The sequence below is a fragment of the Molossus molossus genome, unplaced genomic scaffold (assembly GCF_014108415.1).
Source record: "Molossus molossus isolate mMolMol1 unplaced genomic scaffold, mMolMol1.p scaffold_m16_p_12, whole genome shotgun sequence".
Lineage (NCBI taxonomy): Eukaryota > Metazoa > Chordata > Mammalia > Chiroptera > Molossidae > Molossus > Molossus molossus.
The window spans coordinates 82,191,045-82,214,542 of NW_023425347.1; the positions used below are offsets into that span (position 1 = coordinate 82,191,045).

The following is a 23,498-nucleotide window of genomic DNA, read 5'->3' on the forward strand; positions in this document are numbered from 1 at the left end:
AGAGGCTTTGACGCCACTTCCGCATTACGGGTCTCCGCCCCATCGTACCCGGAAGTGGATCAGCGTTGCCATGGCGGCGTCTCTTGGTGTGTTGACTGCGCGTCCCCTCCGTGGGCTTCTCACAACCCACGCCCCCCAGAGCCCCTTACCCCAGAGTTCATTTCCTACCATCCACTTTCATTCCCTAACTCAGTCCCCTCCTACAACCCCAGACCCCGGCTCCTGGACCCATCTCCCCGGCCTTCCAGGGTCTGTCCTACCCGCCAGTCGCACCCGGGGCATCGGAGAGCGAAGGGAGGCTGAGAGGGCGGCTAGCTAGGGAGGGGAGGCCGGAGGCGGCTGGGCCGGGCGAGCGGCCGTTTGGTGGCGGGGAGACGGTCACTCGCATCTTCATCCAGGGCAGGTGCTGGCTCTGGTGCTCGTGGCCGCTCTGTGGGGTGGCACCCAGCCGCTGCTGAAGCGGGCCTCCTCCCGCCTGCAGCACGTTCATGAGCAGACCTGGGTCCGGCAGTTGCTGCAGGAGATGAAGACTCTCTTCCTGAATATTGAGGTGCGTCTGTGAATGACCTATCGGGGATAGCGGCTAAGAATTGGTTTCCTAAAGTGGGGAAGAAAAAAAACACGAAATAAATAAAGAATTTGGTCTGGCCCTGGCCGGTGTGGCTCAGTGGTTGAGCTTGGACCCATGCATGCACCAAGAGGTCGCTGGTTGGATTCCCTGTCAGGGAGCATGCCCAATCCCCAATGTGGGGCATGCAGGAGGTGGCCAATCCATGTTCTCTCTCATCGATGTTTCTATCTCTCTCCCTCTCCCTCTCCCTCCCTCTCTCTCTCATATCAATAAAGAAAAAAAAAAGAATTTGCACTCTGGAGAGGAGTCAAACAGGTCTGTGTCAGAGTCTGCACCCTGCCACTGACTCACTAGAAGCTCTTGGATAAGTCACTTGTTTTTCCTGAGCCCCAGGAAAAATGAGAATACTAATGGTAACCATCTTGCCCTGGCTGGTTTGACTCAGCAGTCAGAGCTACGCCCGCGGACCACACAGGCCCCAGTTTGGTTCCGCTAAGGGCACCTTCCTCAGTTCCAATTTGCCACTCGATGTGTCTCTCTCATGTCGATGTTTGCGATGTTTCTCTCTCTTCCACCTTCTCTCCCTCCAGCTCTATCTCAAGATAAATGCAAAAATGTCCTTGGGTGAGGATTAAAAAAATAATAATAATGGAAACCATCTTATAGGACAGTTGTGAAGATTAAGGGAGGTGAGGCACATACAGCACTTAGCATTGGGCCTAGTACATAATTAGTGCTCAATCTATGGCTGCTATAATATTTTATTATGGTGATTCAACAGACCTTTCCAGAGGGAGGGCTTAGGGCTCAGGGCTCAGATTGTCCCTGGGGAGGGAGAATAAGGAAGGATATGGAGAATGACCTCTGACCCCAATGCTGCCAGTCTAGGTTTGTGGGAAAGACAAGGCAGACACAACCACCTCTCAGGGCTCAGGGCTGAGAGAGGTACAGAATAAGTGTTGTGTGAGATCAGAAGGAGGCTGGAGTGAGGGGATATGGAAAGGCTTCTTGGAGGGAGTGACATTGGCATGCAGGATGGGGAGGATGGGAACTAGCAGAGCTAAGGGAGAGGGCATTCAGGGCAAAGTCAGTAACTTTCCCTCTGCCCTGGAAGGGTCCTTTTCAGAGGGCTTGTTGCTGCCTGGGTTCTTACAGCTATTTCTATCTTCAAGGAAAGGCATTATCTAGAAGGTCAAAGGCAGTGCTGGCCTAGCCGGTGTAGCCAGTGGATTAAGCATTGTCCCATGGACTGAGAGGACTGAGAGGTCCTGGTTCGAGTCTGGTCATGGCACGTGCCACGGTTGAGGGCTTGATCCCCAGTATGGGGCATGCAGGAGGCAGCTGATCGATGTTTTCTCTCTCACATTGATGTTTCTATCTCTCTGTCCCACTGACTGTGGATTTCTTCTGTTTCCAGTACCTGATCCCCTTTTTCCTCAACCAGTGTGGCTCCCTTCTCTACTACTTCACCTTGGCATCAACAGGTGAGTCTCTGGCATAGAACTGCTGTGCTAAGTGGTGGAAGCCACTCATAGGTCGTTTTGGGGAGGGTGCCTGCAATACCTTGTTTCCATGAGTGAAGGAGAGCCCACTATCTCTGGTTCTCTCTGTATCCTCTTCTCTGAGTGGTGGGGGCAAAGTGGGCTGGTTATGAGTACACTGCCAGGCACTAGGGTTGGTTTGAAGCCTGGCCGCTTTGTGCGGCAGTGGAAGAAGAAGGACGGTTCATTTTGCAACTTATTTCATCTGTCTTAAGTCCTACATAGCATGACAGCATAGAAGGATTTGAAGCCATATGTTACCTAACATTTATGCTATTGAACTTTTTTTTGAGAAGTCCCCTTGCTATAGCATCACCTATCCTGGAGTCTCACCCAGGCCTGCCAGGGACTTGAGGGGAGTTTGGGCCCCCAATAGCTTTGGAGTATCCCTCAGAAACCGTGGGAGGGTGAGGGGGTAGGCCAACCTCCAGACCTGCCACCTCAGCTAGAGTCATTCTGCTTTCATCTATTTTACATTTTGGGCTTCTCATAATGCTTCATTTAAAAGAAAGTTTGAGCCCAGCCGGTGTGGGTCAGTGGATTGAGCATTGGTCCCATGGACTGAGGGCCTGGTTCAATTTCCAATCAGGGCACATGCCTGGGTTTTGGGCTCCATCCCCAGTAGGGGGAGGCAGCCAATCAATGTTTCTCTCTCACATCAATATTTCTATCTCTCTCTCCCTTCCTTTGTCTCTAAATATACATACATATAAATATACATATATAAATATATATATATATATTAATCCTCACCCGAGGATAGTTTTACATTTATCTTCAGACAGAGTGGGAGAGAGACACATTGATTAGTTGCCACCCACACGACCCCAACCAGGGCTGGGGACTAACCGCAACTGAGGTATGTGCCCTTGGCCAGAATCGAACCCGGGACTCCCTGGTCCACAGGCTGATGCTTTATTTTGTTTTTTTATTTTTTATTTTTTTTATCCTCACCCGAGGACATTTTTCCACTTTTGGTTCAGATAGAGTGGCAGGGAGAGAGAGAGAGAGAGAGAAACATCGACGTGAAAGGGACACATTGAGTGGCCGGGGACAAACTGCAACCGAGGTACGTGCCCTTAGCGGGAACCAAACCCCGGTCTCTCTGGACTGCAGGTCGACGCTCTAACCGCTGAGTCAAACCAGCCAGGGCCAGGCTGATGCTTCAATCGCTGAACTGGCCAGGGCATAAAAATATATTTAAAAAAATAAAAATAATAAATAATAAATAAAAGAAAGTTCGAAAGCCTCTGGCACTCTGTGTGGCCCAAGAATGCTGAACCCTCTGGCCAGCTGACTGCACTGAGCCATTTACCAAGTTTGAGCAAATTGCAGGATCCAGTTCTTATCACTTACTCTACCTCTATCCTTTAACATCCACCCATTCTAATCAGAATAGTGGTCACTATTAAGCATCTACTTCAGCCAGGGACTGTACATGCATTATCATATTTCATCTTACAACAACCCAGTTGTAAGAAGATGTTATCTTGCTGTCACTGTATCAGGCTCAGAGCGTCTGAGTGACTTAACCAAAATTACACAGGAAAACTGATGTTTTACTCAGTCCAGTGCCCTTGCTCTCCCATCGACCTCTCCCATATGCTGTTGCAGACCAGTCTTTAGCAGCCATGGCATTCAGTGGAAGGTGTGTAAACTTAAGGAAGCAGCTCTGAGTAGGTAGGAGTTGTGTCCATTTCTTGGATGAGTATTGCCAGTAATGGTGGGACCTCGGAGGGGATGGGGAGTGAGACAGTTCTTTCCTCCTCCACCTGAAGCGGGTGAGGCCTAGGAGAGCTGGGAAAGGATGTGCTAAAGAGCCCACATGAGCCTCCAGTCTGCCTGGGAGTCTTGTAAACAGGTAACTCAGCTTCTGATTTATCCATTAGTATTTTGTTTTGTTTTGGTGTGTGTGTGGTAAGAGCACGACATGAAATCTACCCTCTTAGCAAATTAAAAAAATAATAAATTTAATTTTTTTTCTTTATTGATTTTAGAGAGAGAAGGAGAGAGAGAGAGAAACATCGATGAAAGGCATTGATTGGCTGCCTCCTGCATGCCCCCTACTGGGGATCAGGCCCACAACCTGGGCCTGTGACCTGACTGGGAATCGAACTGGTGACCTCTGGTGCATGGGTTGATGCTTAACCAATGTGCTCCACCTGCTGTTTTGGGTTGTTCATATCCATTAGTTCAGTAAGAGCACAACTTTGGAGTCAGGCAGACCTTGGTTTAAATTGTCAATTTGCCTCAATTTATGTTACATCTGTGAGCCTTTGTTTTTGTTATCTATGCAAAGTGCTCTTCTTGCAGTGTTGCTGTGAAGATTAAATGAGATATGTACACAAAGCACCTAGCATATGATATGTGGTTAATAAATGGTGGTTGTGATTGGTATTATTGCAGTCATTCTGCTGCATCTTTTGGGCTTTGGGTGCCTGTCTGTTCAGATGGCCTTGAGATATTAGCAGGTCTGTTTGAATGCAAAGATCTCGTACTTATCAGCAAACCAGGGTAGTCCTAGACTTTGTAGTTCAGGTTTTTATGCTGGAGGTAGCACTGAATTTGGAGTCAGGAGACCTGGGTTTGAATCCTGAGCTTTACTGTGACTCATCTGGGAAATGGAGTCATGAGATACCTATTTTATTCTTAAAGTTTTTTAAAAATATGTTTTTATTAATTTTTAGATAGAGGGGAAGGGAGAGAAAGATAGAAACATCAATATGGATTGGCTGCCTCCTGCATGCCCTCCACTGAGGATTGAGCCTACAACCCTGGCATGTGCCCTGACCAGGAACCAGTAATCGCTTGGTGCATGAATCAATGCTCAACCACTGAGCCATACCAGCTGGGCTCTAGAGATACTTTATTTATTTATTTATTTACTTATTTATTTATTTATGGTTAATCCTCACCCAAGGATTTTTTTTTATCCTCACCTGAGGACATTTTTGCATTTTATCTTCAGATACAGCGGGATGGAGAGAGAGAGAAAGAGACAGAGAGAAACATCGACATGAAAGAGACACATCGAGTGGCTGCCACCCACACAACCCCAACCGGGGCCAGGGACAAACTGCAACTGAGGTACGTGCCCTTAGTGGGAACCGAACCCGGGACTCTCTGGTCCGTGGGCTGACGCTCTAACCACTGAGCCAAACTGGCCAGGGCCCAAGGATATTTTTTCATTGATTTTGGTTATTTTTTTCGATAGAGTGGAAGGGAGGGAGGAAGAGAGAGAGAGAGAAGCATTGATGTGAAAGAGACACTTCAATTGGTTGCCTACCACACAACCCCGACTGAGGCCAGGGATTGAACCTGCAACGCAGGTACATGCCTTTGACTGGGAATCCAACCCAAGACCCTTTGGTCCATGGGCCCACACTCGAACTGCTAAGCCAAACCAGCCAGGGCAGAGATACCTTATTTATTTATTTTATATGTTTTTGTTGATTTTTTAGAGAGAGAGGAAGGGAAAAAGAGATAGGAATATTGATGAGAGAGAGAAACATCGATCAGCTGCCTCCTGCACGTCCCCTATTGGGGATTGAGCCCGCAACCCAGGCATGTGCCCTGACTGGGAATCAAATCGGGACCTCTTAGTCCATGGGATAATGCTCAGTCCACTGGCCACAGCAGCCTGGTAATACCTTTTTTATTTATTTATTTAATTTCTTTTATTTTTTTTAATTCTCACCCGAGGATATTTTTACATTTTATCTTCAGGCAGAGTGGGAGGGACAGAGAGAGCGAGAGAGAGAAACATCGATGTGAAAGAGACACATTGATTGGTTGCCTCCTGCACAACCCCAACTGGGGCCGGGGACTAACCACAACCGAGGTACGTGCAAACTGACCAGGGCTTATATTTTATTTTTATTTATTTATTTTTTTAAGCAAAAGGATAGTTTATTGGAAAGATAGACAGACTCCCCACAGCAGGGAGGGGACCCAAGTGGGTTGCCTCTGATACTTTTTTTAAAAAGGCTGTCTAGCCCAGCTGGTGTGGCTCACCGGTTGAGCATCCACCTATGCACCAAGTGGTCACTGGTTCAATTCCCGGTCAGGGCACATGCCCAAGTTGTGGGCTCAATCCCCAGTGAGGGGGTGTGCAGGAGGCAGCTGATCAGTGTTTCGCTCTCATATTGATGTTTCTCATTCTCCCTTCCTCTCTCTCTAAAAATCATTAAAAAAAAAAAAGCCTCTCTTGATGAAATGAATGTGTTTTGTGCTTAGAAAGGCGTTGTTTTTTTTGTTTTTTGTTTGCATCTCAGTGATTCTTTTCAATCTGATCACTCAGATCTAACCCTAGCTGTGCCCCTCAGTAATTCTCTGTCCATCATCTTCACACTGATTGTCGGGAAGGTCCTTGGAGAAGATATTGGTGGAAAACGTAAGTCAGGCCACTGTAGGTGTGGGCAGCAGCTACTTGGCCCTTGACATCCCTGGTTCTTTCCCAGAGCCATCTCCCATGGGTGGGTGAGGAGAGAACCTTCCCCCAGCCCTGCACCAGCTCCTACTGTAATGGCTGGGCTCTGATCCCCTCAATTTCTACCCATTATCCCAGGAACATTTGCAGGCATGGTGCTCACCATGACAGGAATTACACTTTGTATCACAAGCTCAGTGAGCAAGACCCAGGAACAACTGTCTACCCTTTGAGTGGGCCAATGCCACCCTCCAGTTCTGCTCTCTTCAGGAAGCCCCTTGGACCAGGACGTACAGCAATGAACAGATGGACCTAGCACTTCCTCCCTGTGAGCCTCAGCTTCCTCATCTCTTATGGAGATAATTGCTACCTCATGGAACAAGAGTGAAAGGGTTTTGTAACCTTCAAGAGCTGTTCAACGTTTAGCACAAGAGACTTCACACTCAGCCTCAGCAACCTTTCGGCCCCAGCAGCTCTCTTCCCCCTGACACATCAGGCCTGCTGTCCCTGTTACTATGGCCTGATATGGACTGTCACAGCAGCAGGGTCGAGGGACTGCAGAACCCCAGCGGCATGGAGAGGGCCTGGTCCAGTCTTTGAGCCAGGAATGCAAACAGGAGGCCTCCAGGACTCAGTCAGAAAGCCTTAGCTGGCAGTGGGGGAAACTGAGGGGAGGAAGTTGCCTCAGAATGGCAGATGTAGGAGAGATAAGCTGTCTGTTAGCCTTGCAAGTCCCACTCATGAGGTGGGTGGAAATCCTCAACTGTTTGCCCCTCTCAAACAGATAAACACCTGTGAGACCCAGCACTGCCTTACGCCGGCATTTGGTGCAATGCCTGGCAAGTAGTAACTTGTAATAAATCTGTAGTAAACAGATAGAGGTTAGTAAGTATTCTTTTATTGTGACACAGCCACTCCCAAGTCTGTGGTCTCTCCCAAGCTCAGCTGGCTACTCCTTTCTCTGGCCAGAGAACCCCAAGAGGAATGGCCTCCAGGGCTAGAGCTGCTCTGCTCAGAGAGCAAAGGAAGACTGGGGAGGGTCTGAGGGGGCCGAAGCATAGCCTATGAGCCCGGGGAGGCACGGGTTCCTCTAGAACAGGCTGCTGGGGGCGGAGGATAAAATGTGGCTGCAGAGTGGTGGTCCCCACTTCCTGGCTGGGGCTGCTGGCTCTCAAGATGGCAAAGCAGGGGCTGTGGAGATAGCTGCTCCAGCCCCAGGCTGGTTTTCCAGGAACAGGGCCTCTTCCACTATCTGTGCTGCCCTCTGGAGGAGGAGGAAGGCCATAGAGAGGGGAACCATCAGCATCTTATATCCACCCTTCAGCCCTCAGCTGTTTCCCAACCCCAGGAAAGAAAGAGACCAGGCCTGTGTGACTCAGGGGCTGAGCATTGACCCATGCACCAGGAGGTCCCCGGTCAGGGCACATGCCCATACACAGGTCCATGCACATGCCGGATTGCAGGCTCAATCCCCAGTGTGGGGTGGGCAGGAGGCAGCCAATCAATATTTCCCTCATCGTGTTTCTGTCTCTCCCTCTCCCTTCCTCTGTATGAAATCAATTACAAAATAAAAACATATTTTAAAAAATTAGGATCTGTCCTCTCTATTAATAAGGTAGGAAGTGGGGCTCTGAGATGTTAGGAGATCTCAGTCACAGGGGGAAGAACTGTTCCTAGGACCCAGAGCTGACAGTTTCTGTCCAGCTCAGAACTCTTCCTGTCCCAGCCCACCTGATGCAAGGGTTCCTCTGTCCGGATGTCTTCATCATCTGCTACTTCCTGGGCCCCTTCTGTCTCCTTCCTTGGGTGGGAAGCCCCGTACACTCCCTTGACTCCTGATGAGGGGGACATCAGCGGATGCCCAGGCTGAGGAGCTCTCAGCATTCATTCCCTTGACCTTCTCTACCAGCCCCTTCCCCTCCCCTGAGCCTTGCTCCTCGTTCCTCGTTCCTCATTCCTCATTCCTCGTTACCTCGGAGGGTGGCAGGGAAATTCAGAAACGGGCCTTGGGCCCCTATCCCAGTCCCTTCCAAATCCCACTCCCAAAGCCTCATTTCTTTGAGTTTCCATGTGTTTCTTTTCATATGCCAATTCCCTGTAAAGAGAGAAGGGACTGGCCTTGGCTGGGTGGCTCAGGTGGTTGGAGCCTCATCCCGTACATCAAAAGGCCGCAGGTTCAATTCCTGGTCAGGGCACATATCTGAGTTGCGTGTTCAATTCCCCTGGTTGGGGCGTGTACCGGAGGCAACTGATCGATGTTCCTCTCTCATATTGATTGTTTTCTCTCTCTCCTTTCTCTCTCTAAAATCAATAAAAAACATATCCTTGGGTGAGGATTAAAAAAAAGAGAGAAGGGGAGAGAGAGACAAGGGACTGGATACGCACATGGGAGACAGCTCTACTGAGGTCAGGGCTAGCTCTGTATTTGGGCATTCTGCCCTCATGGACCATTCCCACAACAGCAGGGACCATCCCCTGTCCCAGTGAGAAGGTGGGTGAGAAGGGCATGTGTCCCGGGGTCCCTCACCTGATGAAAATGAGAAAGTGGGGAACATGCTTCTTGGCTGGGTAGCCTGCTGGCGTCTGGCATAGAAAGCAGATGGCTCAGTTTGGCTTGGTTCCTGTGGAGAGGGCTGGGTTGCCTGTGCCCTGTGGCCATGGGTCTGTGGAGAGACATTAAGCTTGGGCCACCAGCACTGGTTGTTCTTACCTTCTCTACTCCCAGTCCAGGTTTGAATGTCCCTGGTGCCTGTGGGAGCTTTGAGAGGAGATGCTGTCCATCTTCATAGCCTGCATCCTTCCTCTCTGCTTCCTCTTCCCATCAGGCTGCCTTACGCAGAAACAGAGCAGCTGGTGCCTGGCATTCAAGAAGCCCAGGGAAACCAGGCCGCGTCTCCCTGCCCCCCATCCAATGTTCACTGGCTCATCTCATGGGGCAGCTCAGGTCTGGGATAAGGTGGGGAGATATAAGCTCCTTTGGACCCTGCTGTGTCAGATATGCCACTTCTCTCTCAGCATCGAACCTGGACAAAAGGCATCGGGTCCAGGAAGTCGGAGTCTGGAAGATCTTCATAGAGCCTGAATGAGCTGACCTGCAGACCAGGTTCTGGTTTGGCCCCTACCACTCAATAACTGTCACCTTGAACAAATCACTTCACTCCTTTGAACTTCAGTCTCTCCTCTGGAAAATGGGAATAATAAGCTCTGACCAGATTACTGAGAGCAGCAGTGAGATAAGGGGAGAGCCTGGGCTGGAGGAGTCAGCCAGTCACTGTCCTTCCTTCCTCTACCCACTTTGGCCTCACACATCACCTACCCCCTGCTTGTGGTGCCTGGACTTTGGGTCTCGAGGATGCCTGCAATGAAAAAGAAAAGGTTTGTAGTAGGCAGAGGAGGACGGGGAGTCAGGGTGGTTTCCTCTGCTCTAACCAGCTACCCCGACCTCACACATACATACCAGCAGCCCCTGGGCAGTGAGGGGCTAGGCACCAGCAGCTCCAGATAGGGGAGGGCCTTGAACTCATCTTCTCCAACAGCCACATAGTAATGGCCACTCACCAGAGCCTCCCTTGCTGACACTGAGAGCCCCTCCAGGGTGCAGAGTCTGGGAGAGAGAGGTGAGCAGATATGGGCTGGTGGACAAGATGTCTCTTCCTATTTGGCAGACTATGAGAGGATGGGCAAAGCTATTCCAAGGTACCCACCCTTTGGCCACAGGTCCTCTGGGCACCAGGGCCAGTCACCTAGGCTCTGCTCTGGATCCAAGAGCTGAGCTGGAGGGGCCTACCCTGAGGCGCAGAAGGAAATCCCACTTAGGGAAGTGTGCTTTCCCTTTGCCTTTTCATCCTCGAGGACAGAGGAAACCAGAAAAGAGGCTCCCTTGGGAGACTTTTGGGCCTCCCCAGTCCCCACACTCACTTGCACACAGCCCCACTCTGTAATTTGGCCTTCTCGGTCAGGAGCTTCAACACTCTTTCCCAGTCCTTGTTGGCAACCTCGGACAGCTTCAGGCCAAAGGGGGGACTTAACAGGTCCCCATTCCTGAATACCCTGGGACAGAGAGCAGCCTGGTAAGGGGAAGGGTTCCCAGAACTTCCTACGGGTGAAAGGAAGAAGGGTGGCACAGAGGCCAGAACCTGGTCCAAGAACCAACCTGTGCATTGGCCCGTTTTCACCATCAAGCATGTTGGACTTTTTATATCCCCACTAGGGACCAGGGGCTCCTGGAACAAACCCACTCACACTTTCTTGGTCTCACGGAAACAAAAATATATGCCCTTGCTCCTGACAGCAGCACTTACTGGATGGAACCTGCAGGTAGCCTCTGTCCAAGGGCCCCATCACCTGGGTGCTGAATCATGGGACGACCCTGAAACCCAAGTCAGGTGGAGTTGAGCACTTTGGTTAGGGGTGGTTCAGTCCAAGGTAGGTAGGGTGAGGGAAAGGAACCAGAATGCGGCAGGAGAGGGGGCAAGGAGGGATGGAACTGGTCATATCTTCACCAAAGGGTGCTTCCAACTCCCTAAGTCACTTCCTAACCCCCCTGCCCCATGTGTTTTAAGCTTCCTCTTTCCTTTGGGGACCACAGTCTGGAGATAAAAGTGACAGGCTAGGAAAGAAGTAAGGGATAGTGTCTTGAAATCTTATACCCAGGAAGCATAGCAGCTGTTACACAGTAGATGTGGAGACTGCCCCCATGGGACTGGCAGATTCTGCCCTTTCTAGGGCCCCTGGCTTCCCAGACCAAATTGGGCGCAATCGCAGGAGGGGTGGGAAGACTTACTGGTAGTCTGTTGCTTTTCCCATCTAGATCCTTCTCTCCAGGGGACAAATAGCTGGAAGGACAGATAGGTCACAGGTCATCTTGGGGAGCCTAGTAGCTTGCCAGAGTCGGCCCAGCTCACCAGCCATCCCTTCCCACTGGAACAGTCTCAGCCATCTCAGTCCAGAAACAGATGCAGGCACTTGAACCTGCCTTAGTGTCCTGAGCCAGGCTGACACAAACCGTAATGTTAAGGTAGAGAGAAACTAGTTCATTAAACATCCTACTGTATCTCAGACATTTTCTCATTCATGAGGTAGGTGGTTTTATCTCATTTTGTATGAAACTCAAAGTGACTCACCTAAAGTAACACAGAAGTGACAAAGCCCAGATTCTGTCTAGCACCCAACCCCTTGCTCCTTATATTACAGCAAGTAACCTCAGCTGAGAGCAGAGTAGGACCTGGAAGCCAGATGAGTTGGAAGCCCAGGTACTCAATTTATTCTCCCATCTTGGAAGACACAGCTCCACCACGCAAAAGGGGTGGCCCAGCCTAACGCACGGCACGGGATGCCTAGACACGGCAGGGTGGAGTGATGGATGAAATTAGTGTTTGGTAGTGGTAGAGGATCCAGTCAGGAAGAGCCTTTGGTAAAAGGGGCAGCCTACAGGAGAATGTTTTCCTTCCCACAGGCTGTGATGGACATAAATGTTAGTGTCAGACTTCAACTTGAACTGTGGCTCCACTATGTTGTGACCTAACTTTACTGTCTTGATTTCCCCTTCTAAAGACCACCCCCTTCCTAGGGTTGCTACACTCCAAGATAATGTATAAAGTGCCTGCACATACATAGTTAAGTACTGAACATGTGCTATGGCTCTTGCTGTTACCTCCCTCCCTAGGCTCTTTGACCAGCCCCAGCCTACTCACTGGAGCTTGCAGAATTGTTCAAAGCCAGCAGCCACATACTGCCCTCCGTTCTGCAGGTCAGCCAGGTCCGTGACACGGTGGCCATGAGAAGGCGTATATAGGGCACGCACAGCCAGTGGGGCCTGCACAACTGATGTTACCTCACCAAGGAAGGTCTCCAGGGTGGGGAAGCGGCGTTGAGTGACCACCAGCCGGTGGCCTGGGCAGAAAGGGTCCCCATTCCGGTATACCACTATCCTCTTGGCTGCCATACTGTATTCTCAGTTAGAGACGCAGAGCTGTTGCCAGGCAACTAAGGCATGCCTGGGAGCAGTGCCAATCAGAGGTGGAGGCCTGCCCTCTCACTAAGGAATGCAGGGAGAGCCTCAGCAGGAACATCTATCTACACGCAGGGTCTCATTCAAGCTGCCCTTGGTGGGAGCTCACAAGAGGAGAAGTGTGATCACTATACATGAAGGAAGATGCGGGGGCTCAGTGAGAGAGGCAGTGGTAGAGATCACACTGAAATACAGATGGTCCAACATTGGTTAGAGGGAGGGTTTCTCAGAACCTCCCTGCCACTCTACAGTCCAAGGGCTGAACTCAAAGAAGGATCATCTTTGGGGGCTGTTGCCCAAAGATGGCTAGTCAGCTCCCAGCCAGCTCTGGGGCACATGCCCCAGGCCAATAGGAAGTGACAGGAAGGCTCGGAGTCTGTCCTAACCACAGGCAAAAGATGAATGCAACTAGATTCAGAATCCAAGAAAAAACCTTTATTCTCCATCAGGTCTCCCACTTTATGTACCCATAACTCTCCTGTCCTGAAATCTGGATTGAGCCACAGGCAGAGGATGAAAGTGTTCTTCTCCCTCCGCTCCCTGTACTGGTGTCAACTCTTTGCTCCAGCTTCTCTTGGCCCCACTGGCCTCCCCTGGCCAGGGGCAGGGACAGGAGGTAGGGCTGGAACTGGGGAGCCAGGATGAGAACCTGTCTGTCTCCTTGCCCTTTCATATGATCCCCCTTTGGACCTGAGCCTCCCTGGCTCCTGAGTCTAGTCTGGTGCCCTGTTTTCCTGCCCTGCCAGTGGTTTTCTCCTATGCTTCTGACCCTGTAGAAGAAGAGTTCTCAAGTGGCCTTGATCTGCATGGTCCAGTCCTCTGGTTTTTCCATCCTTCAGAGCTAGGCTCATTAGAAGTTCTATCTCTGGTGCTTTTATTTCTTGGGGTCTGGCCCTTTGGTGGTTTAGTCTTCCAGAAATTCAGGCTACCATGTTCTGCAAAAGTTCCATCCCAGATGACACGGTTATCTGAGAAGCCCAACTCTTGTGGCTTAGCTCTTTGGTAATCAGGCTCTTTGTGGTCTGGCCCTCTGGGAGACTTATTTTCAATATCTGGGTCCGCAAGGAGTGTAGGCAGCTGTGTTCTGGCCTTTCCAGAACAGTGGCCCTTAGGTTTGAGGCCTTTGTGGATCTGGTCCTCCAGTTTTGTCAGATGTAGGCAAGTCCCTCCAAAGGTCTGTTCCCCATGGTGTGGCTCTTTGGTGATCCTGTTCTCTACGGCCTGGTTATGTGATGGTATGGGCAGCTGTGGCCCAAGCCTCCTGCGGCATGGGTCCCTATACTTGGCCTCAGCAATGGTTTCATCTGTAGCAGCCAGTCTTTCTGGGGATTTGTGGGGTTGTGATTTGAGCCTCCAGCAAGAGTCATCCACGTGGTCTTGTTCTCCATTGGTCCTGTCTCCGTAGCAGTGATCTTCCAGTGAGGGGTCTGATTGTGACCCAGCTCTCTCACAGGCCTGATCTCTGTGGTCTGGGCTCACCTCTGGGGATCTCAGTGTTTGTTTGAGAATCAGGTACTGTTGGGGAGGAGAACAGACACTGTACCAGGCAGGCCTGCATGGACATAGCAGGAGGCTTTTCCCTAACTGCCACCCTTGGCCCTAAATGTGCACAAAGGGCCCTGGCTGGTTTGGCTCAGCTGTTGGAGCATTGGCCTGTGGACCAGAGAGTCCCGGGTTCGGTTCCCGCTAGGGGCACCCCCCTCCAATAAAATAATTTAAGAAAAAAAAATTTTAATGTGCACAAAGGGCTCCAAGTTAGTGCCTACCTTCTTACGGCTATTGATGGCCTGCTGTATCCACAGAAGTTCCATGGCCAAGTGGCTGTGGTGGTACTGGAGTTCCTGGAGCTCATTCAGGCTGTGGGGCAGTCCTGGACCTGCAGCTTCTGTAACAGAGAGAGGGAAGAAGGGAGAAAGCCTTGAGGGGTAAACACTGAGCAATGGCCTAGCATTTGACCCTGGCACCCTCCCCCTGCCCACCTTTCACCATTCAGGTGGGAAAGCTGAGGCCCAGAGAGGGTTAGGGGCTTGCCCTGATCTAGGCAGAGAGGTACCTGGGTTCTCCATCCTTGAGAGATCTTTGATCTTCTCTTGGCTAGGTTTCCTGGTTTTCCTGCTCTGCTCATCCTGAAGCCAGGGGCTGTCATCTCTGTAGCAAAGACTTTCTGAATTTGCTGAGCTCTCTCCTAATTTCTTCAGCATCATCTCCTCCTGGATAGCCTCTCTCTCAGGCTCCTCACATGGGAAGCAGCCCCATAGTTTCTGCTCTGGCTTTGGTACCCTCTCTCCAGATTTCCAGGACCGATGGGATTTTGCCTTCTGAGAAATCAGTCAGAGAGGTATGAGTGCCCCAAGGCTAAACCCTCTAAGTATCTGGGTGCCATGATTTAGATTACAAGTTGGTGGGGATTCAGGATCGGGGTGTGAGGAGTTAAGTCTGCTGCCTCTTCCATTGAGAAAGGCTTGTCAGCAGGAAGAGTGGAGTTTACCATTCCTTTGAATCCCCTACCCAGGTCCCTTCTTCCCCTGGGGCGTGTACTACCTGTGGGAGAAATCGGGGTCTGGGAATCCAGCCCTCAGTCCACTGTAGTGTGCCCACATCACCCTCGATCTCTCGTACAATAGCCTCATACTCGGCCTGTAGACTCTGGAACTGGCGTCGGACCAGGAAACCCCGGACGCAGGCCTGGTGTGGAAAAAGAGGGGAAAGAAAATCCTCATCACTGCAAAAGTGGAGGCATCTTTAAGGATTCTCCTGGGGAGGTTATCCCGGTGGCTGCAAGAGGGGGCCCAGCCACGGGGAAAGAATAGGTGACGCTGGGGCTCTGGGGCTTCAAGGGAGCATGTTGGACTGGCTCCCTCTCTTGGATTTAAGGACCTTTCCAACCATTTCCATGATCCCGCATGGACGTGGGGTGGGAGCGCGTGTGGTCCGTGGGTCGCAGCATTTTTCAGGGCGATGGGGCGGGTCGGAAACTAACCGTGATAGCCGGATCTCATTCCAAGGTCCCAGTCCGAGATCCCATGGGGGTGGTTATGTGCACCCCACGCCCGTTCCATACCTGCAGCACCACCACCTTCCGAACCAACTGCTCCCGCTCCATCCGGTGTCAACCGCCCGGCAGGCTGCTGGCGCCCACACAGTGCGTCACTGGTCCTCACCCGCTGGCGAGCGCAGACCCCGCCCCCCGCGCCGTCTCCACGGCAACCTGCCCTCGCGGCGCCGGGGCAGGACTAGTCCCGGCCTCCATCCGCCCTCGTCCGCAGGACCCGGTGACTCCAGGACACCCCGCCCCCGACCCCGGTGACTCCAGGAGCCCGACCTCCCACACCGGAAGTGTGTCGCACAGGGTTGTATCCGCCGGGCCGGGCGCTCCAGCCGAGTAAAGACGCAGTGAGGGGAGGGAGGACAAGGAGCCGCTTGCTTTCTTTCTGATTTAATTCCATGTAATGCCCCCCTCCCCATAGCACCTGGGGGGCTGCAGAATGCGCAGTCGATTCCATAAAAAGTCACAGTTTGAAGAGGGTGAGAGAGGGCAGGCTGGGCCTGGGTCCCAACCTACACAGCCGCCTGCTCCTCAGGCTCCGCGTTCTCGGCCAGGTGCAACTTCTGTCTGTGACTGTCAAGGACTGGATACTTTGGACCTCAGTCTTTCCAGCCCTATCTTCCCATCCTGCACAGGCTGTTTCCCCAACTGGGAAAAGGGGCTGCGTGAGGGATTCTAGGGTGGCCCAAGGTCTGAGGTTGCATTCCTCACCTGCCCTTCTTGCTAGGTGGTTTACCCCATTCTCTTTTCTAGATCATACCGATGTGTGCACCCTCACTATTTCCAACCAGGACTGGGTGGGGAGATCATCGAAATCAGTGAAAATAATTGAGTGCTGAGAGTAGGAAGACAGACAAGCTTTGCCATGGATTGGTGTCAGCTAAAGTATTTGCAAAGATGTTAATAAATAGGTAAAACATATTCCCTTTAACCACCTTTCTCCTAATAGTTGGGAAATTCTTCCTGCACTCTCTTTCCTGGGTGGGGGCAGTCTGTGGCCAATTCTGACTTGGTAGGACATGGGGATGTTAGTTGTGTGTAAATACTCCTAGAAGGGGGTGGGGAAGAGGAAACTGTTCTCTGGGAGGGGCACACACACACATTTACAGTCAGGTCCCTTTGAAAGGATACATAGAATTACTAAGATCTTCCAGCTATTGGGAGAGAAAGATAAGTTCCTGTCAGGAGAAGCACCAGGCCAAATCCCAGATGTTCTGGGTGCCATCTTCTAATGGTGGTTGAAGGGCCCAGAGCTCTTAGCTTCATGCACCCCCAGCTTTTCGCCTGAGGGCCAGTGGGAGTACATACCTCCCCCACTCCCTCATGCCCCCAGGAATCAAAGCATCCAGCCCTGACCCACATTGCTAAGCAGCTGGTCCAAGTTGCGGTCAGCCATGGTCTTCTTCTGTTCCTCAGGCAGCCCCTCAGCGTCCCCATCCTCTTCCTCCTCCTCTTCCTCTTCCTCCCCACACACGTCCAGGCTGAAGTGCAGCCGGGCCAGCTTCTCCTGCATCTCCCGAACGTGCTCCAACTGCTCAAAGGAGCATTCCTTCCCTGGACAGCACCTGTTTGAGTCCTGGGAGCGACTTTGGGACCTTGGCCCCAGCCACACACCAGAGACCAGGCCCTCCAGCCCCACCCACATACCCTCTAAGCCCAGCTCTCAGGACTCACCAAAGGCCTGTAGCCGTCCTGAGTGGAAATCATTGAGCAGGTTCAACAGTCCTCCCTCCATCTCATAAACATCAGTCACCTCAGTCAGGAACGAGTGCTGCAGGGGGGTGCCTGCAGAGCCACCCCCACCTCCTGCCAGCACTGGGCGGCATTTCTCCTTGCCTACCCTGGGTGGGAAGGACATGACCAAGGTCAAAGGGTGGGGGCGGCCAGGTCTTTTGTGCCATCTGTCTATACACCAATTCATCTTCCTATCCTCTCACCAACATAAATGGATGTTTTTTGTTCTGGCCCTGCACTGGGCACCAGGACTGATAAGGGACAGGAGCGGTGAGGAGGGGTGAGGGTAAGAAGTCAAAATAAGTCTTTTTCTGCCAATGATACAGCCAGAGCCATGGCTGGAAGGAGGTTCCTGGGTTCCTGGCTGAGCCCCCACTCATTCCTCCTGTGACCCTGAGTGAATCACTTGTCCTCACTGGTCCTCAGTGAATTTGGGGTCAGTTACTTATTTATTGCCATGAGAGCCATCTTAGCTTTCCCCAAAATATCTTTCTGGCCCTGGCCGGTTTGGCTCAGCGGTTGGAGCGTTGGCCTGCGGTCCAGAGAGACCCGGGTTCGGTTCCCGCTAAGGGCATGTACCTTGGTTGCAGTTTGTCCCCGGCCCTGGTTGGTCGTGCGGGTGGCAGCCACTCGATGTGTCCCTTTCACGTCGATGCTTCTCTCTCTCTCTCTCCCTCCCACTCTATCTGAACAAAAAAAAATGAAAAAATGACCTCGGGTGAGGAGAAAAAAAATATATATATCTTTCTGCCCCTCTTCTATTTAAAACTTTAAAAATTATTTATTTATTGCCCTGGCCAGTTTGGCTCAGCAGTTAGAGCGTTGGCCTACGGTCTTGAGAGACCCGGGTTCAGTTCCCGCTAAGGGCATGTACCTCGGTTGCAGTTTGTCCCCGGCCCTGGTTGGGTCGTGTGGGTGGCAACCACTCGATGTGTCCCTTTCACATCGATGTTTCTCTCTCTCTCTCTCTCTTCCTCTCTCTCCCTCCCACTCTATCTGAACAAAAAAATGGAAAAAAATGTCCTCGGGTGAGGATAAAAAAAAAAATTATTTATTTATTGATTTTGAGAAAGTTTTTTTTGTTCCACTTATTTGTGCATTCATTGGTTGATTTTTTTTTTCTTTTGTCCTCAGAAAGAGCGGGAGGAAGAGAGAGAGAGAGACATCAATGTGAGAGACACATCAACTGGTTGCCACCCACACGACCCCAACTGGGGCCGAGGACAAACCACAACCGAGGTACATGCCTTTAGTGGGCACTGAACCCGGGTCTCTCTGGACCATGGGCTGACGCTCCAACCGCTGAGCCAAACCAGTCAGGGCCCAGCCAGGGCCTTTAAAAACTGTTTTTGAATTTTCCATTGCCCTCAGAATGACACTTAATGACCTTCCCAGCCTGGCCCCCACCCTCAACCTCATTCTCCAATTGCATTTCTTCCTATTCCTGCCCCAGTTCTCAGCTTCAGGTAAACCCGCTGTGGCTGTCCCTAAACATGCCTCTGAGATAGGGGGTGTCAGAGCCATAGGGCAACATAGCAGTTGGAGAAAGAACACACATGAACATGTTAAAGGGTAGGATGCAGTTTCCCAATCATTAAAAAAATTAAACCATCAATGGACCTTGAGAATATTATGCTAAGAGAAATAAGTCAGTCATAAAAAGCTAAGAACCATATGTGGGATATAATTGAAACTCATAGACACAAACAACAGTATGGCGGTTACCAGAGGGAAAGGGTTGGAGTGTAGTAAAGGGTAAAAGGGGCCAAATATATGGTGACGGAAGATGCTCTGACTTTGGGTAGGAGGCACACAATGCATATACAGATGATGTATCATAGAAATGTACACTTGAAACCTATATGATCTTATTAACTAATGTCACCCCAATAAATAAATTTTAAAAATTAAGCAAAGAGCCCTGGCCAGTTGGCTCAGTGATTGAGTGTCGGTCTGCAGACCAGAGAGTCCCAGGTTTGGTTCCCGCTCGGGGCACAAACCACAAAAAAAAAAAAAAATTGCCCTGGCTGATTTGGCTCAGCGGTTGGAGCGCTGACCCACAGACCAGAGAATCCCGGGTTTGGTTCCTGTGAGGGGCACATACCCTGGTTGTAGTTTGTCCTCGGCCCCAGTTGGGGTCTGTGGGTGGCAATCACTCGATGTGTCTCTCTCACATTGATGTCTCTCTCTCTCTCTCTCCCTCCCTCCCTCTCTCCCTCCTGCTCTATCCGAAGATAAATGCAAAAAGAATTCAAATTGTACACCATAGTATCCCCTCACCGTTTCCTGCCCCATGACACCGAAGGGCCGCCAAACCACCTGTGGTTCCTGGAAATTTCCAGGCAGTACTTTTCTTCATACTTATGGCAGATAAGCCTTTTAAGATATTCTTCCTGTCCAGTGTACCCCCCAGCTTTCTTTGACTCACTTCCTGGCAGGCAGTGCTGCTCACTCCCTGCTTTGAGGTGAGTCATCATACTGTGTGACCCTCCTGGCCTTTTCCCCACACACTTGAGCAGGTAGGGACTGGGTCTGAACACTTGGATTCTTTCTTTCTTTTTTTTTTTAATCCTCACCCAAGAACATTTTTCCATTTTTTGTTTAGATAGAGTGTGAGGGAAAGAGAGGGAGAGAGAGAGAAACATCGACGTGAAAGGGACACATCGAGTGGCTGCCACCTGCACGACCGACCAGGGCCAGGGACAAACTGCAACCGAGGTACGTGCCCTTAGCGAGAACCGAACCCAGGTCTCTCTGGACCGCAGGCCAATGCTCCAACTACTGAGCCAAACTGGCCAGGGCAGCATTTGGATTCTTAAGGGACACCCCAGGGAAAGCATCTATTATTGCTTAGTACCTAAAGGCTAAGGCCCCCTTTACCTTCCTGCCCATGGGGCTCAGCCCAGATCTAGGGTCCCTCCCTCCTTGCCCTGTTTTCCTTCTGTACCCACCTCTTGAACTTGGCCCTCTGTTTGGGGGATGGCAGATGAGGGAGGCCTAGGGCCAAGGAGCCACTGTGGCTGGTGGGCACAGGGACCCTGCGGAGTGTTCCTGGAGCTGCAGTGGGCTGGGTTAGGCAGGGCTTGGGACTCCTTTTCTTCTTCTTGTCCTCCATTGATGCTGGATGGGCCTCAGGCCCTGGGTGGGAGGCAGCCCCACTGAGATGTGAGGGGCAAAGTCATCCGTTCACCTGACAACCTTTGAGAGCTGCAAAGGAAGGGCCCTGGGACTTTCCAACTATCCCCTCACATCTGTCAGGGCATCTGTCCCCTCATCTGTCCAGTATGGGCAGGGTCCAATGCCAGCACCGACTGTTGGGGTCATGCTTCTGTACCGAAGGACCTTCCAAGGCTCACCCAGGTCCCCACTGGTTCTCCAGCCCCGTCTGAAAGGGCTGCACCAGATACCATCCTCCGGAGGCCGGAGCTTCCTGCCCAGTAGCTGAAGGGGCGGAGCTGGCAGAGGAAATGTGGACGGAGGGAACAGATGGTGGTTGTGAGCTGGCAGGAGCTCAAAAGGATTCTATGGCCATGTTCTATTTATCAACTGCCTAGGCAATGAAATCTGACAAACCTGGGAGAATCTACATGGGAGGTGACCAAGCTGTGGGTGTGCCACAAACTAGCCACCAGAGGATGGATAACAGCAGAAGCTCTGGCATACAGGGCAGAGCTCAGTGTGGAGTTTTCCCCCATTTAGACGCTGGCATCCCTCCTCCTCCATCCAACCCCAACCTCAAACACCAGGCAACTCTCTGAAGTTCCCTGGGACATACTTCCAACTGCATCACCCTCCCCACTCAGAAAGTCCCTGCTTGGCTTCAGCTGGGGTGAGTGGTGGGCAGCAGCTGGCTGCCTTGGCCCCAACAATGGCTGGCCTGTGGCTGGCACTGCTCCGGCCTCCAGCCCAACTCTGCCCTCAAGCCCAGATCTGTTGAGCTCCTCCCCAGGGAGGTCTGGGGGCCCTAGCCAGGGGTCCCCCCCCCCCCCCAGCTGCTCCTTTCAGGCTGCTGCCACCAAGCCTGATTCTGCACTCTGGGTGGTGGTGCTGGGGGCATAAGCACTTAAATTGACACATGGCTGGCTGGCAATTAGTGGGTGTGGTGGAGGGGAGACCCGCGACAGTTTAGCCAAATTAGGGACTTGATAGAATAATTCCAGTGGGAGCCTCTGCTCCCCAGGAACCACTGGGGGCGACCTAGGATCTATTTTCCATGCTCAAGCTCTAAAACCGCGTACCAAATGGATCACGCAGCTCAGAAGCTAGGATCCCAAATGGAGTGTCAGACCCGTGTCATTCCGCCCCGCCACCCCTCACCCCTGAGACAACAGACCTGGAGGTTTGGGGTCTGGAGTGATTCTTCCCGTGTGTGTTCCTCCGCTTTCAGCACTCTCCTAGCAGGAACAGAGGGGTGGAAGCTGAGCTGGCTGGAGGTAATTTGCATTTAAAGAGAAAGTGACCTTTATTGCTGGTGGTGGGATAATATGGAAGGGCATCCTCACATTTATCATGCTGTCCCTCTCATGACTTTACCGCCCCATCTGAACAAGGTGACTGCGATGGTTGTGAGATGGCAATCTAAAAACCCTTTCATACTTTCCCACCAGTTTTGGAGAGAAACTAGTCTCACAAAATGGTGGCTTTGTCAGAAAGAAGAATGGAGGGAGAAGAGAAAGAGAGAATACGAATGAATATAGATACACACACACACACATATATTTACACATATATATGTATATATGAATCTAAGAAGTACCAGAAGCTGCAGCAGCAGGAAGAAACTTCAAGAGAAGACAACCATCTATCAAGTGAGTCCAGGCCCCTGTTAAGCACTTAGTCATTTAATCCTCTAACAACCCTGACAGAAGATACCGTCATCATCTCATTTTACTGACAGTCAACAATAGTCTTTTGAGGTCAATACCACTCTTTCCACAACACCCCAACACTCCTCACTGGTAAGAGTTAAGGGCTGTACTCAGTCACGGATGAAGTGACAGGGCCAAGCCCACCCCCTCCCGACCCCTAGGCCTAGGAGAACCAGGTGCAGACTGGAAACCAGCATGATTACCTGGTGCTTGACTGTAGCCCCAGAGGGAAACCTGAGTGGGTGATGGAGGCTGACCCCGTGCTGCTGGTGCTGCTGGGGGTGGTGGTGGTGGTGGTGGTGGTGGTGGTGGTGGTGGTGGTGGTGTGTGTGTGAATGGGGCAGCTATTTAAAGACCTGGCAGATGCTCCCAGCTCAGATCCTCAGAGAAGCATCTGATGCAACAGGAGACAGGCTTTTCCTTGGCCAGGTTGCCCTGCAGGCTCAAATTACCACCCTAGGGCAATGTACACAGCTGCCCCATCCACCTTCCCCTCCCACTGGGCAGGAGCAGTTTCCCAAGGCCTGGGCCTCAGGCTGAATTGGGGAGGGATAAGGCACTGTTTCTGCTTGCTCCTGAACCCAGCTCTTTCCCAGTTGCTTTCAAGCAGCCAGACTGCTCCTGAAGGGGAGACACTAATTCAGGATTTTTCCAAGCAGAGATCTGGGAGAGGGGTCTGTATAGGTGGAGAGGACAACTGGGAAGTCCCTCTCCTCCCCTTCCAGAACTGCTAGAGAGTGGCACCCAGGCCTCCTCTAGGAAAGTGACAGAGGGCCAGGAGCATCTACCTCTAGCTGCTAGAGGCATGAAGTTATTCTCAGAGCTGCTTTGCTCAGAGCTCCAAGAGTTATGGTGCCCTCCAGACACCCTCCAAAGGATCTTTGGAACCAACCTGACCAGCATAGAAAAATATCGATCCAGCCTGGCCGGTGTAGCTCAGTGGTTGAGCATCACCCATGCACCAAGAGGTCTGTAGTTCGATTCCTGGTCAAGGCACATGCCTGGGTTACAGGTTAGATCTCTGGCCCTGAGATGGGGGCAAGGGCATGGCGTGTGTGCAGGAGGCAACCAATTGGTGTCTCTCACATCTACATCTCTCTTTCTTTCTCCTGCCCCCTCCCTCCTTTCCATTCTCTCTAAAATGGGAAAAACAGCCCTGGTCAGTGTGAATCAGTGGTTAGTGTTGGCCTGAGCATCGAAGGGTCTCAGGTTTGATGCCCAGTCAAGGGCATGTTCCTGGGTTGCAGGTTCGATCTCCAGCCCTGGTCAGGGCACATGCGGGAGGCAGCCAATCGAAGT

The 23,498-nt window shown here is 51.5% G+C and overlaps 4 protein-coding genes across 5 annotated transcripts; 1 reads left to right on the top strand and 3 right to left on the bottom strand.

Moving 5' to 3' along the window:
* Nucleotides 1-35: 35 nt before the first annotated feature.
* TMEM234 (transmembrane protein 234) lies at nt 36-8,046 on the top strand. Its single transcript, XM_036256492.1, has 5 exons — nt 36-86; nt 399-550; nt 1,989-2,055; nt 6,413-6,505; nt 6,680-8,046. Exons 1-5 carry the CDS (start codon nt 71-73, stop codon nt 6,772-6,774), a joined length of 423 nt encoding a protein of 140 aa, XP_036112385.1. The 5' UTR covers nt 36-70; the 3' UTR covers nt 6,775-8,046.
* DCDC2B (doublecortin domain containing 2B) lies at nt 7,713-12,485 on the bottom strand. Its single transcript, XM_036256815.1, has 9 exons — nt 12,235-12,485; nt 11,325-11,376; nt 10,843-10,910; nt 10,460-10,591; nt 9,999-10,145; nt 9,858-9,897; nt 9,069-9,204; nt 8,273-8,376; nt 7,713-7,805 (listed from the first exon to the last, which is right to left on the bottom strand). Exons 1-9 carry the CDS (start codon nt 12,483-12,485, stop codon nt 7,713-7,715), a joined length of 1,023 nt encoding a protein of 340 aa, XP_036112708.1.
* A 516-nt stretch (nt 12,486-13,001) lies between these two features.
* Nucleotides 13,002-15,698, bottom strand: IQCC (IQ motif containing C). Its single transcript, XM_036256479.1, has 5 exons — nt 15,613-15,698; nt 15,093-15,236; nt 14,605-14,869; nt 14,318-14,436; nt 13,002-14,066 (listed from the first exon to the last, which is right to left on the bottom strand). The coding sequence occupies exons 1-5, from the start codon at nt 15,652-15,654 to the stop codon at nt 13,308-13,310; spliced, it is 1,329 nt and encodes a 442-aa protein (XP_036112372.1). The 5' UTR covers nt 15,655-15,698; the 3' UTR covers nt 13,002-13,307.
* Nucleotides 15,699-15,977: 279 nt separating this feature from the next.
* Nucleotides 15,978-22,471, bottom strand: CCDC28B (coiled-coil domain containing 28B). 2 transcript variants are annotated; one of them, XM_036256604.1, is made up of 7 exons: nt 22,403-22,471; nt 21,665-21,725; nt 20,283-20,489; nt 17,272-17,438; nt 16,958-17,151; nt 16,729-16,751; nt 15,978-16,164 (listed from the first exon to the last, which is right to left on the bottom strand). In XM_036256604.1, exons 3-7 carry the CDS (start codon nt 20,444-20,446, stop codon nt 16,110-16,112), a joined length of 603 nt encoding a protein of 200 aa, XP_036112497.1. In that variant the 5' UTR covers nt 20,447-20,489; nt 21,665-21,725; nt 22,403-22,471; the 3' UTR covers nt 15,978-16,109. The 2 variants fall into 2 exon arrangements, with proteins under 2 accessions (XP_036112497.1, XP_036112496.1); XM_036256603.1 differs by having other exon boundaries at nt 20,283-20,538.
* Nucleotides 22,472-23,498: the final 1,027 nt, after the last annotated feature.

Coding starts and splice junctions, on each gene's coding strand:
- IQCC (XM_036256479.1), bottom strand. CDS start 15,654: ATGGAGCGGGAGCAGTTGGTTCGGAAGGTGGTGGTGCTGCAG. Junction 15,237..15,612: donor GGAAGGTGGTGGTGCTGCAG/GTATGGAACGGG, acceptor TTTCCACACCAG/GCCTGCGTCCGGGGTTTCCT. Junction 14,067..14,317: donor CCATCAATAGCCGTAAGAAG/GTAGGCACTAAC, acceptor CCTCCCCAACAG/TACCTGATTCTCAAACAAAC.
- TMEM234 (XM_036256492.1), top strand. Junction 551..1,988: donor CTCTCTTCCTGAATATTGAG/GTGCGTCTGTGA, acceptor TTCTGTTTCCAG/TACCTGATCCCCTTTTTCCT. Junction 6,506..6,679: donor AGAAGATATTGGTGGAAAAC/GTAAGTCAGGCC, acceptor CCATTATCCCAG/GAACATTTGCAGGCATGGTG.
- CCDC28B (XM_036256604.1), bottom strand. CDS start 20,446: ATGGAGGACAAGAAGAAGAAAAGGAGTCCCAAGCCCTGCCTAACCCAG. Junction 17,152..17,271: donor AGGACGGCTACAGGCCTTTG/GTGAGTCCTGAG, acceptor GGTGCTGTCCAG/GGAAGGAATGCTCCTTTGAG. Junction 16,165..16,728: donor GAAGATCTTAGTAATTCTAT/GTATCCTTTCAA, acceptor TGACAGTCACAG/ACAGAAGTTGCACCTGGCCG.
- DCDC2B (XM_036256815.1), bottom strand. CDS start 12,485: ATGGCAGCCAAGAGGATAGTGGTATACCGGAATGGGGACCCTTTCTGC. Junction 10,911..11,324: donor GGAAAAGCAACAGACTACCA/GTAAGTCTTCCC, acceptor CTTGGGTTTCAG/GGTCGTCCCATGATTCAGCA. Junction 8,377..9,068: donor CACTTTCTCATTTTCATCAG/GTGAGGGACCCC, acceptor CCCCCTCATCAG/GAGTCAAGGGAGTGTACGGG.